The sequence below is a fragment of the Sinocyclocheilus grahami genome, unplaced genomic scaffold (assembly GCF_001515645.1).
Source record: "Sinocyclocheilus grahami isolate Dianchi unplaced genomic scaffold, SAMN03320097.WGS_v1.1 scaffold106.1, whole genome shotgun sequence".
Classification (NCBI taxonomy): domain Eukaryota; kingdom Metazoa; phylum Chordata; class Actinopteri; order Cypriniformes; family Cyprinidae; genus Sinocyclocheilus; species Sinocyclocheilus grahami.
In genome coordinates, this window is record NW_015505285.1 from 3,610,868 (window position 1) to 3,622,051 (window position 11,184).

Consider the following 11,184-nt stretch of genomic DNA (forward strand, 5'->3'; position numbering starts at 1 on the left):
TATTATAAACTGTTTTTAAAGCAGAGGTATATCTAATCCTATTTTTTCTCTGAGTCATAAACTGTTGTGGTATTTGTGGCTCATTTCTGCCCTCTAGTGGTTCTGAGCAAGCTTACACAACTTGCAGGCTTGTTTATTTGGGAGTTGCAAAGAGGTTTGCTTTGTTGTGCTGATTGCGTATGCACATAATATACTGTTTGTAGATATATCTTCAAATGTAACTAGAAATATCTTATTTTATGAAATTTTTTCATGGTTGAAACAATTAAAATTTTTCATGGTTAAAAAAAAAAAACTTTTTCCAATAGAGTAAGAAATATAAACTTATTTCAAGATGCATTTAATGAAAATGTGTCTTATTATTTATTTATTTTTTAAACAAATCTATTTTAAATAAACATTAAATATATTTAAACTGCAAATAAGAAAAAACATATTGCATTATTTTTCCTTACCTTTACTGCATATGCCTGTGTGTCATAATTTCTAATCAAAAGTTAGTTGAGTCTTGTTTTTTGTTTCACTGTTGACAGGATAATGAAATTCCATGTGGCCAAGAAGAAGTTTAAGGAGACGCTTCGACCGTATGATGTGAAAGATGTGATTGAGCAATACTCTGCTGGTCACCTGGATATGCTATATCGTATCAAGAGTCTCCAGACTAGGTGAGATTAACCAGCCCTGGTTGTGTGGTGAAAATATGTTCAACGTGAACATGTGACTAAAAGTTATCAATTCATTTATAACTTCTCCGTTCATTTTTCTTTTTTTTTTTTGCATACAATTCTCACACAACAATACACATTAACAAATGCAGTTAGCACAAATACATACAGTGGGTACGGAAAGTATTCAGACCCCCTTAAATTTTTCACTCTTTCTTATATTGCAGCCATTTGCTAAAATCATTTAAGTTAATTTTTTTTCCTCATTAATGTACACACAGCACCCCATATTGACAGAAAAACACAGAATTGTTGACATTTTTGCAAATTTATTAAAAAAGAAAAACTGAAATATCAGATGGTCCTAAGTATTCAGACCCTTTGCTCAGTATTTAGTAGAAGCACCCTTTTGATCGAATACAGCCATGAGTCTTTTTGGGAAAGATGCAACAAGTTTTTCACACCTGGATTTGGGGATCCTCTGCCATTCCTCCTTGCAGATCCTCTCCAGTTCTGTCAGGTTGGATGGTAAACGTTGGTGGACAGCCATTTTTAGGTCTCTCCAGAGATGCTCAATTGGGTTTAAGTCAGGGCTCTGGCTGGGCCATTCAAGAACAGTCACAGAGTTGTTGTGAAGCCACTCCTTCGTTATTTTAGCTGTGTGCTTAGGGTCATTGTCTTGTTGGAAGGTAAACCTTCGGCCCTGTCTGAGGTCCTGAGCACTCTGGAGAAGGTTTTCTTCCAGGATATCCCTGTACTTGGCCGCATTCATCTTTCCCTTGATTGCAACCAGTCGTCCTGTCCCTGCAGCTGAAAAACCCCCCCACAGCATGATGCTGCCACCACCATGCTTCACTGTTGGGACTGTATTGGACAGGTGATGAGCAGTGCCTGGTTTTCTCCACACATACTGCTTAGAATTAAGGCCAAAAAGTTCTCATCAGACCAGAGAATCTTATTTCTCACCATCTTGGAGTCCTTCAGGTGTTTTTTCATGTGTCTTGCACTAAGGAGAGGGTTCCGTCGGGCCACTCTGCCATAAATCCCCGCCTGGTGGAGGGCTGCAGTGGTGGTTGACTTTCTACAACTTTCTCCCATCTCCCGACTGCATCTCTGGCGCTCAGCCACAGTGATCTTTGGGTTCTTCTTTACCTCTCTCACCAAGGCTCTTGTCCCCTGATAGCTCAGTTTGGCCGGACGGCCAGCTCTAGGAAGGGTTCTGGTGGTCCCAAACGTCTTCCATTTAAGGAATGGAGGCCACTGTGCTCTTGGGAACCTTAAGTGCAGCAGAATTTTTTTTGTAACCTTGGCCAGATCTGTGCCTTGCCACAATTCTGTCTCTGAGCTCTTCAGGCAGTTCCTTTGACCTCATGATTCTCATTTGCTCTGACATGCACTGTGAGCTGTAAGGTCTTATATAGACAGGTGTGTGGCTTTCCTAATCAAGTCCAATCAGTATAATCAAACACAGCTGGACTCAAATGAAGGTGTAGAACCATCTCAAGGATGATCAGAAGAAATGGACAGCACCTGAGTTAAATATATGAGTGTCACAGCAAAGGGTCTGAATACTTAGGACCATGTGATATTTCAGTTTTTCTTTTTTAATAAATCTGCAAAAATGTCAACAATTCTGTGTTTTTCTGTCAATATGGGGTGCTGTGTGTACATTAATGAGGAAAAAAAATTTACTTAAATGATTTTAGCAAATGGCTGCAATATAACAAAGAGTGAAAAATTGAAGGGGGTCTGAATACTTTCCGTACCCACTGTATTTACAAAAAGCTGTACAGAAAATAGTTCAATAGGTTTGTTTTCTTATGCACACTTTCTACATCTATATGTCCGTGTCTGTCTTATCTCCCTGTCTGCGCTCTCTCATTCAGGTTGGACACCATTGTGGGTCCACAGACCCTGAGCAGCAAAGCCAAGACCTTTTCTTCTCCTTCCCTGCACTTGTATTACAGCCAGGCCAAGAGGAAACACTCTGCCCCAGGGTCAGCCGACCCACAATCCCCCACTCCAAACTCTTTTAACTCTGGAACATCCAGAATCCAGAGTCAAATGCTGAGGCTGTGTGTCTAATTCTCCAGTGTCCATTACCCTCTGGACATCAACATTACAGCAGTTCAGCTTTTAAAAAAGAAATAAAATATCTAAAGATCCTTAAATCAAGATAAATTGTGTAAGATATAAAAATTTGTTTTCAGAGAATATATAAGTTTACTTTTCAAATCTAATTGGCGAAGTCAGTGAGACAAAAATACAAAGTAATACATCTTAATTCAAGTTATATTATCTGAAGTTATTATGCAGTCTTATCTAAGGATGTTTAGATATATTTAATGCAAAACAAGACAAAAATACTGAATAAAAAGAAATTACTGTTCAAAAGTTTGGCATCAGTTTGTTGAATTAATCATTTCTGAAGGATCATTTGACACTAAAGACTGGAGTAATGGCTGCTGAAAATTTTGCCATTACAGGAATAAGTTACATTTTAAAATATATTAAAATAGAAAATAGTTATTTTAAACTGTAATAATATTTTACAGTATCACTGTTTATGTTTTTTTTATCATGTAAATATAGCCTGGGTAAGCATAAGCATTTGAACATATTTCAAAAGCAAACAAATATATTAAAATAGAAAATAGTTATTTTAAACTGTAATAATATTTTACAGTATCACTGTTTATGTTTTTTTATCATGTAAATATAGCCTGGGTAAGCATAAGCATTTGAACATATTTCAAAAGCAAACAAACACACACACACACACACACACACACACACAATGGTAGTGTGTGTGTGTGTATATATATTATTTTTTAATTATAATTTTTTTTTACAATATGTATTTTTGCAGTAAAGGCTGGGCATGTTTGTGATGTGTCAGTGACCCAAAGCCTCAAGCTTTTGGCTCTGTTCAATTATTCATTCATCCCTCCATTTTTCTCCATGTAGAACTTTCTCCCTGTTTAACAAGGTTGGCAATGCTAAACCAGCATAACCGGGATGCAGTGCATGGTGTTAGATTGAATGTGCCTGTGTATAGCACTAACTTTTAGATTGATTCTTCTCAGCTTTCCCTATTATTTGGGTCCCAAAGCTTGATTTTTGTTCAACATTTTGTCTGGCATGGAAGTAGCATATTAACATGTTATTCTTTAATATTTTGAACCAACAGGTGTGTAAATCAGTAGTTTGCTAGCTCTGATTTGAACAACCATCTCTAACTTACATTTACTTAAATATCAGATACCTCAGTGACTGACTTTAAGACACTGACTTTGAACCAACAGTTAAGATATTAACCTAGATTACTGAGACCTTTGTTTTGATCATTAACATGTATTAGTAAATCGCATGTAGTAATAGTATCTTGCCATGGTGCCAAAAGTACCTTCTCTTCAACTTTCCCTTTCCTCCCTTTTACTTGACGGCCCAACCATAAAAATGTTCTTGACCCCGGTATGTTTTCTCATCTAGACTCGCCACAGCTGTGGGTCCACATCAGACACTCAGCACCAAAGCCAGGAACCTTTCCTCTCCCTCTCTACACATGTATTACAGCCAAAGCAAGAAGAAGCACGCTGGGTCAGAGGCCTGTAGCAGGCTGGGGGGCTAGTCATGGGGCTGTACTTACCTCAATCACTTCATATTGTGAATGGGGTCCAATGGTGATGATGTACAGTATTCAGCTAAAACTATCCATAGGGTTTAGGGTTTTGTTAAGGGGCTGAAGTAAATAAGCCATATCTTGACATTTAGACATTTTAGGCATTTGGAAGTTTGTTAAGGCCACATTGAGATCAACTTCTGATATATAGGAATCACAGACCTCTATTTTTCCCTTTATTTATTATCTTCATCATTGGACTCCAAGGTGATTAATAAATAGTGATGTTTTTCAACCAATGAGATGATTTATTAATTGTGTAGCACACACTGATTCAGCTGATTGATGTTGGTTTAACTCAAACTGCTCTTGCACAATAGATTTGAAGAGGCAAGGAAGCATAAGATGTTTTTTCTAACACCTGACAAAATACATTGAGAATCACAGACTGAAATGTGCCATCCAGAATATATTAATACTGTACATAGTCTGCCTATTTTCTGCATGGAGACCCTGGAATATCATAGACTACATTTACCTGAAAATGTACATTGCTACATCGTTAAAAATCTTGCTCTACTTTCTTGGGAGCATGGTTTAACATTTTGGATTTGATATTTTAATCAACTAGCATAGGTAGATCATCAAATACAGCCAGTTCTTACATACAACAAGTAACATAGAATGTAAAGAACAGAATTCTCAGTTGTACTGAATGTAGTTATAACATTTACAGAAATATATCAGCATCTCTTCCTTCTCTCCTTTTAACATAGAAAAAGTAGATGATGGTGATGCACTAACTTCATTTCTTCTTCACTAACCAAAGTCCAGTCTTATCCTGCTGTGCTGTTCCCTGCTCGAGCTCAAGGAACAACGGTGTAAAGGTGAGAATCATCATGTATAATCAGAAACATTTTTTTCTTCCTTATAGGGTGGATCAGATACTGGGAAAGGGCCAGATTTCAGTAGACAGGAAAGGCAGGGAGAAAATCCTCCCAGAAGGAGAATCCTTGGAGCATGACATGAGCATGCTTGGCCGTGTCTGTAAAGTAGAGAGACAAGTAAGCCATATTAACTTGATGGTCTAATGAAACACACTACTGTTCAAAGTTTTGGGGTCAGTCAAAAGCATTAAAATCTTACCAACCCCAAACCTTTTAACAGTAGTGTACTTGCACACATTTACAATATTTAAGCATAAAATTAAAAAAAAATCCAATGTGATGTTTTTATTTCTAATATAATACAGGTACAGTCCATTGAGTCAAAGCTGGACTCATTACTGGATATATACCGGCAAGTTTCTAATGAAACACACTACTGTTCAAAGTTTTGGGGTCAGTCAAAAGTATTAAAATCTTACCAACCCCAAACCTTTTAACAGTAGTGTACTTGCACACATTTACAATATTTAAGCATAAAATTAAAAAAAAATCCAATGTGATGTTTTTATTTCTAATATAATACAGGTACAGTCCATTGAGTCAAAGCTGGACTCATTACTGGATATATACCGGCAAGTGTTGCAAAAAGGTTCCTCTTCGATGCTTGGTCTGTCTGCTTTGCCCCTGTTCGAGCTGGATCAAACCTCCGACTACCAAAGCTCCATCCATAGCAAGGATTTGTCATCCTCCTCCCAGCTTACCTGCAGCAGCGTGTCTCGTTCGGGCAGCAGTAACCTGCATCGTGGTCTTCATCTTGCTCTGGCCCCTAGTGAACTCAACTTGGGTACCGGTTACCCGCATTCTGCCTCCTCCTTCTCACCTTCCCCTCTACTAAACAATCAACCCTCCAGCCCTGACAGTTTCTACCCAGCGTCCCCTCCTCCCATTCTCACCCCCAACAACCTTTCCAGAAGTCACCAGCGGTTCAGTGAGCTGACAAGGCCGGTCCCAACAGTACATTCAACCTCCTCGCCCCTTCAGCTCCCGCCTATGGTACCAACGCCTCAAAGTCGGCCTACCAGCCTTATCCCAGAGACGCTACAGGAGAGCCAGGCGGAGTGTCTGAGCAATTGCCTGTTGAGTACCCAAACCGAGGATGAGTCGGATAGGGAAGCCGATAGTATTCAAAGCACGGTACAGCTACGGGACAAGCCCGAACGTAACCCCAAGGAAGATGGGTCATGGAGAAGACACTTGAGCCTTGACATTGATCCTCTTATGCTCATGTCTTCCACAACAGCTGCCTCGCTACAGGTCGAGCGTGGGCTTGGTAAGTCTCTTTCCGCTCAGAACCTCATGCTACCGACTGCTGCCGACTGCCATCCCAGCCTGTCCACTCGGAGCAGCGGCAGCAGCAACAACGAGTCCAGCGACCGTGAGCCGCTGGCCGACTGGGGCGATACAGCACTCTTCGTCAATGACAAAGAGGTGGACACCACGGAGGGTGACCGTTACCACCTCCACCAACAGAACAACGATACGTCCTTCTCTTCTGAGCTGCTACGGACAGGAGCCAGTGGGCCGTCTCCCAGCCAGGCTGGACCAAGAGATGGTCTTGAGTCCCATAACTTGCCACACGTATGCCTCGAATAACCCCCGGAGCACAGGAACCTCACTGTGGAGACTGGACACAACCTCATGTCCCTCATGTGCTTCTTTTCCAAAGGAAATGGAGCGTCCTGTACGCTCTGTGTTTTCTAATTTTCACAGGAAGACGACATGCTGTTCATACGTTTATGTTCATACGTACATATCAATGCATGGACAATTTATCAAAAAAGAGAATTTATATTAACGAGAAACTGTTGTGGAAAAAATATTCCGGGTTCAATATACGTTAAGCTCAATTGATAAGTTTGTGACATAATACTTATTACCTCCGTAAACACCATAAAAGACTGAAAAATGTGTGAATGTAACCATATGAAGGAATCTTATTATCAAGGAAGCTTATAATTAAAAAAAATTAAATTTCTGCTTTTAAATTGTTCAGAAATTGGCCCCATTCATTTTCACTGTGAGTGCATCACTCTAACCCGTATACTGTATATGCATTTTTTTTTGTTAATCAATATTATGCCACGAATGCTGTCGGTTGAGCATAACTTGTATTGAACCTATAATATTCCTTTAAAATAATGAAGGGTTATGGTACTGAATGAGCCTTGCATGGGATCGGCATGTATAAAATGCAACAGCAAATATAATTGGAAGTGTGTATGCACCTGTAATAATCCCTCACTCAGCATTAGGATTTGTTTCTCACTTCCTTCTGAAGGTTTGGCAGTCCACTCATTTGCATGTGTTAAGGAATTGTGGGAGGAATAGCAGAAAAAAACAGATGGTCTTGGTCCAAAACCACATTAATATGTGATACTATGCAAACCTCAGCCAATCAAGCAGGGTTTGCAAGCAACTCCAGAAGAAACTCAGAAACAAACGCATCTTCACGCTATAGCCTGCACAGAGATATGCTTTCTTAATTTGACTATGTCCTTTAAAACCTGAGTATCTTAGCATCTGAAGAAAGCTGAATGTTGTTACTAAAGAGATGGTATGATGTGTTTAGGTGTAATGTCTTATGAGGAGGTATTTGTGACAATCAGGCTTTTTGAAAAGCTCTGATTTCTGATTTTTCTAATTCCGAATCCTCATGTGGATATTTGGCTGCTAAAATGTTCAAAGAATCATTTTCATCATGACAATAAATTACACTTGCAATATCATAACTAATGATTGTAATTCAATTTTACATGTATTTTGATTGCTTTGTAACCTACATCCATATAATCAGAAGTTATCTTTGTCAAATTTGTATTGGAATTGCGGCGATATCTCATTTATGTTGTATTTTCTGATTTTGTTCTTTTAAATTCTGTAGCAAGCAGACATCTTATACCTAAACCTCAGCTTTGTAACCTCTGTTCTACATTTTTTATTCCATGCTTCTGAATGGTACAATAAGTACTTTAGCTAAAATGCTTGTCTGTACAACTTAGAATGTAAAGTGTATCATTATGTGTACGTAGACTATGATTAACTGTTACATTTTTGTTTGTTTGTTTTGTTTTTATTTTTTGTTAAAAACATCTGAGGTGTACATTGAGGATGTTTTTGCCTCTGTACAATTGGAAGCAAAACTGTTCAGATGTGTAGAGGAAACCTGCAAATGTGATGAATTGTTTTAACATGAATATGCTTTAAATAAGATTTATAGTCCAGAGATAGTTGAGATGCTTATTTTGCTCTAGAGTTGAGGTAAATAATATAGGCACCCGAGAACTGAAATGAGAAACTGTCAACAGCTGTGGAACTAAATGATGCTTGAAATGCAGAAAAAGGTTTGAACAGAAATATAGTCTTAACACATCATGATTAATAATATTACTATTGTTATTGCTTTTCTGAAAGTTTTCATTTGTAATTCAATGTTTTACGGTGCCTTTTTGCATTTTATTAAACATTTATACAAATTCTGTATTCACAGTACCTTGAACTCTTATTGAAATGGTTATATTTTGACAATTGCACATTCTCTGTTTGGCTGTGAACTTAAAGCGTCTGTCAGTTTAAGCAGCATTTCTTTGTTTTACCACTAGATCAAATAATTTATTACAGAGAAACTGGCCTTAATATACATGCTTGATAATGTTAGTGTTCTCTGTCATTCAGAATAATTTATTTCATCATTGTGCACATAACAGAGTTGATGCTCTGGGATTGAAAAATGCTAAATGAAAATTTATGATCATCATAATACTTAAATAAACAAAATACTTGAAACTTGGCCTAGTGTGCTTGATGTTAATGTTTTGGTGTGCCTTGTCTTAGCTTGTGGGCCCAGTTGGATCCCTTTTCTCTTTTCCCACCCCCTTCGAGAAGGTAATGCATAGGCTATATGAATTATGTGTTCTACTGTATATGTGAAGTGAAAGCAAACAACCAGCATGCATTAGTTAAGCTATAGGAAATGCACTAATATAGGGAGTATCCTATTCCAAAAGCCCTTTTTAAAAAGTTATTTATTTTCAGCAGATGTAGGCATACTGCATCAATTTCTATGGGTGGCTTTAATTATATTTTTCTGTAAATAATCGATCTAAAAACGGCATCATTTAATTGTTTTATTGTTCCTCTCGTGTACACATTTATAAACAGCGTCATCCACAATAATACTACTAATCAATAAATAAGCAAACAAACAAACAGTCATTATCAAAAGCGCAGAAAGAAACGGTTTTCACAGCAGTAACGAATGTAAATTGCGGTTGCCATGTTGCATTTCAGTAAGGGATCACGTGAGCGGATATTGATTGAAGTTTCTGATCAGTGATTTGTGGTCGTGCTGGAGGGAAGCGTCGATTCAAAAAAGATTCAAAGTTGTGTTCTTATATGTTTGTTTTAAATGTCGGACTGGGAAGATGAGTACGGTGCGGAAGGTGAGGCGATTTCAAAGCCGTCAACGTTACCCGTTCAAACTGTAACGTTACCGGTAAAGTCATGGAGGCCTCCGTCTCCTAGAGGCGCGCGGAGCCGTGACCCCACGAGTGTCGGCGCAACGTTTGGTGGAGACGGCGAGCAGTGGAGAAACTGGAGGGACCGAGACTCTGAATCCTATGTTTGTGACGGAGCAACTGGTAAAAATAACAGTTACAGTCGTTCCGTGACTGGACCTACAGGGTGTCGCGGTGGTGGAGACAGATCAGGCTCATCACCGACAACTCTCAATGTGGAAAACTCTTTGGTCGGGAGGATAATAGGTGAGACACAGGTGTCTGTGGAACATTTATGCATGCAGCAGTTTTTTGGGCTGACAAACTATGCCCTCTGCCCCTCTCTGTAGTGATGTCTGGTGTTTTTCTAACGACTCGGTTGAAAATCTTCCCCAAAACGATTCGTTCAAATATGCGGCTCAGTCGGTTCGAGTCATAAGCCAAATCAGACTCATGAGTCGACAACCGATGAGTGAAGCACTAGAAGGCTATAAGAGGATTTGTAGCGGACCAATGGCTTATTTATTTATTTTTAAATAGCTCCACTGAACATAATTATAATATAACAATACAGGATCCAATCATACGAATACAAAATGGCATAGGGACGGCTTATGGCATGTCTAGGTCTTTGCGTAAACTAACGAATGACTGAATCGTGTTTTAAAACGGTTCAAAAGAACCGATTCGCGGAAGTCACTTCTGTTTCTGTTCGTCTGCCTAGGTCGAGGTGGTGCGAAAATTCGGGAGCTCGAAGAGAGCAGTGGAGCATCGATAAAGGCAAGTTAAATACACTAATGCTACCATAAGTGTTGGCAGTAACGTTTGGAAATCGCAGAAACGCCTGGATCTAATCACTAGAGCTAGATTCCAGTTTTAGCCCGTCACACCTTGAGCAGGCCAAAACTGTTAGGACTTGTTGAAATGCAAGACATAGGCCATTTAAAATGAGAAATGTAATCATTTATTTACTCTGTTTTTTCTGAACCCATATTACACCGTTTCTTCTTTGGAAAAAAAGTGAGTTTTTAATATTTTTGTTTTGAACAGCCACAGTTCCCTTTCAAGTTAAGTCACATTTTTTTTTTTTTTAAGCAGGTACAATAACATTGTTTCACAGCAACTAAATTCATGAATTATGAAATAACTGAAATGTTAGCTGTAAAGCAGCTCTACAGAAGAAATAGTGCCATTATTCATCTCAACCCAGATTCAGTGTTGATTCAGTTTAGTAAACTGTCAGTGTTGCACAGTTCATCAATTATGCAACAACTTCAATTTCAGCTATAAAGAAGCTCTATAGCTCTTAGGCTAGCACCATATTTAATTTCTGACAGGAGTGAAAATGAGGCTCAATTGTTAAGCTGAATAAACGGGGAAAAAATCAGTTGAAACTTGATAAAACTGCTTCGACAGTAGTGAGTTGTGTAAATTACAGGATTTGGACATTTACAGTG

At 38.6% G+C, this 11,184-nt stretch overlaps 2 protein-coding genes across 2 annotated transcripts in view; both read left to right on the forward strand.

Moving 5' to 3' along the window:
• LOC107588707 (potassium voltage-gated channel subfamily KQT member 3-like) overlaps window positions 1-6,827 on the forward strand; it is a 30,765-nt gene extending 23,938 nt beyond the window's left edge. Inside the window, exons 11-16 of the mRNA XM_016276919.1 lie at window positions 534-665; window positions 2,552-2,662; window positions 4,158-4,265; window positions 5,222-5,351; window positions 5,540-5,590; window positions 5,760-6,827. Of these exons, the coding sequence (XP_016132405.1) occupies window positions 534-665; window positions 2,552-2,662; window positions 4,158-4,265; window positions 5,222-5,351; window positions 5,540-5,590; window positions 5,760-6,827 (1,600 nt within the window). The remainder of the gene's footprint in view (window positions 1-533; window positions 666-2,551; window positions 2,663-4,157; window positions 4,266-5,221; window positions 5,352-5,539; window positions 5,591-5,759) is intronic.
• A 2,688-nt stretch (window positions 6,828-9,515) lies between these two features.
• Window positions 9,516-11,184, forward strand: part of LOC107588708 (probable ATP-dependent RNA helicase DDX53) — a 17,210-nt gene continuing 15,541 nt past the window's right edge. Inside the window, exons 1-2 of the mRNA XM_016276920.1 lie at window positions 9,516-9,994; window positions 10,452-10,507. Of these exons, the coding sequence (XP_016132406.1) occupies window positions 9,640-9,994; window positions 10,452-10,507 (411 nt within the window). The 5' untranslated portion in view covers window positions 9,516-9,639. The remainder of the gene's footprint in view (window positions 9,995-10,451; window positions 10,508-11,184) is intronic.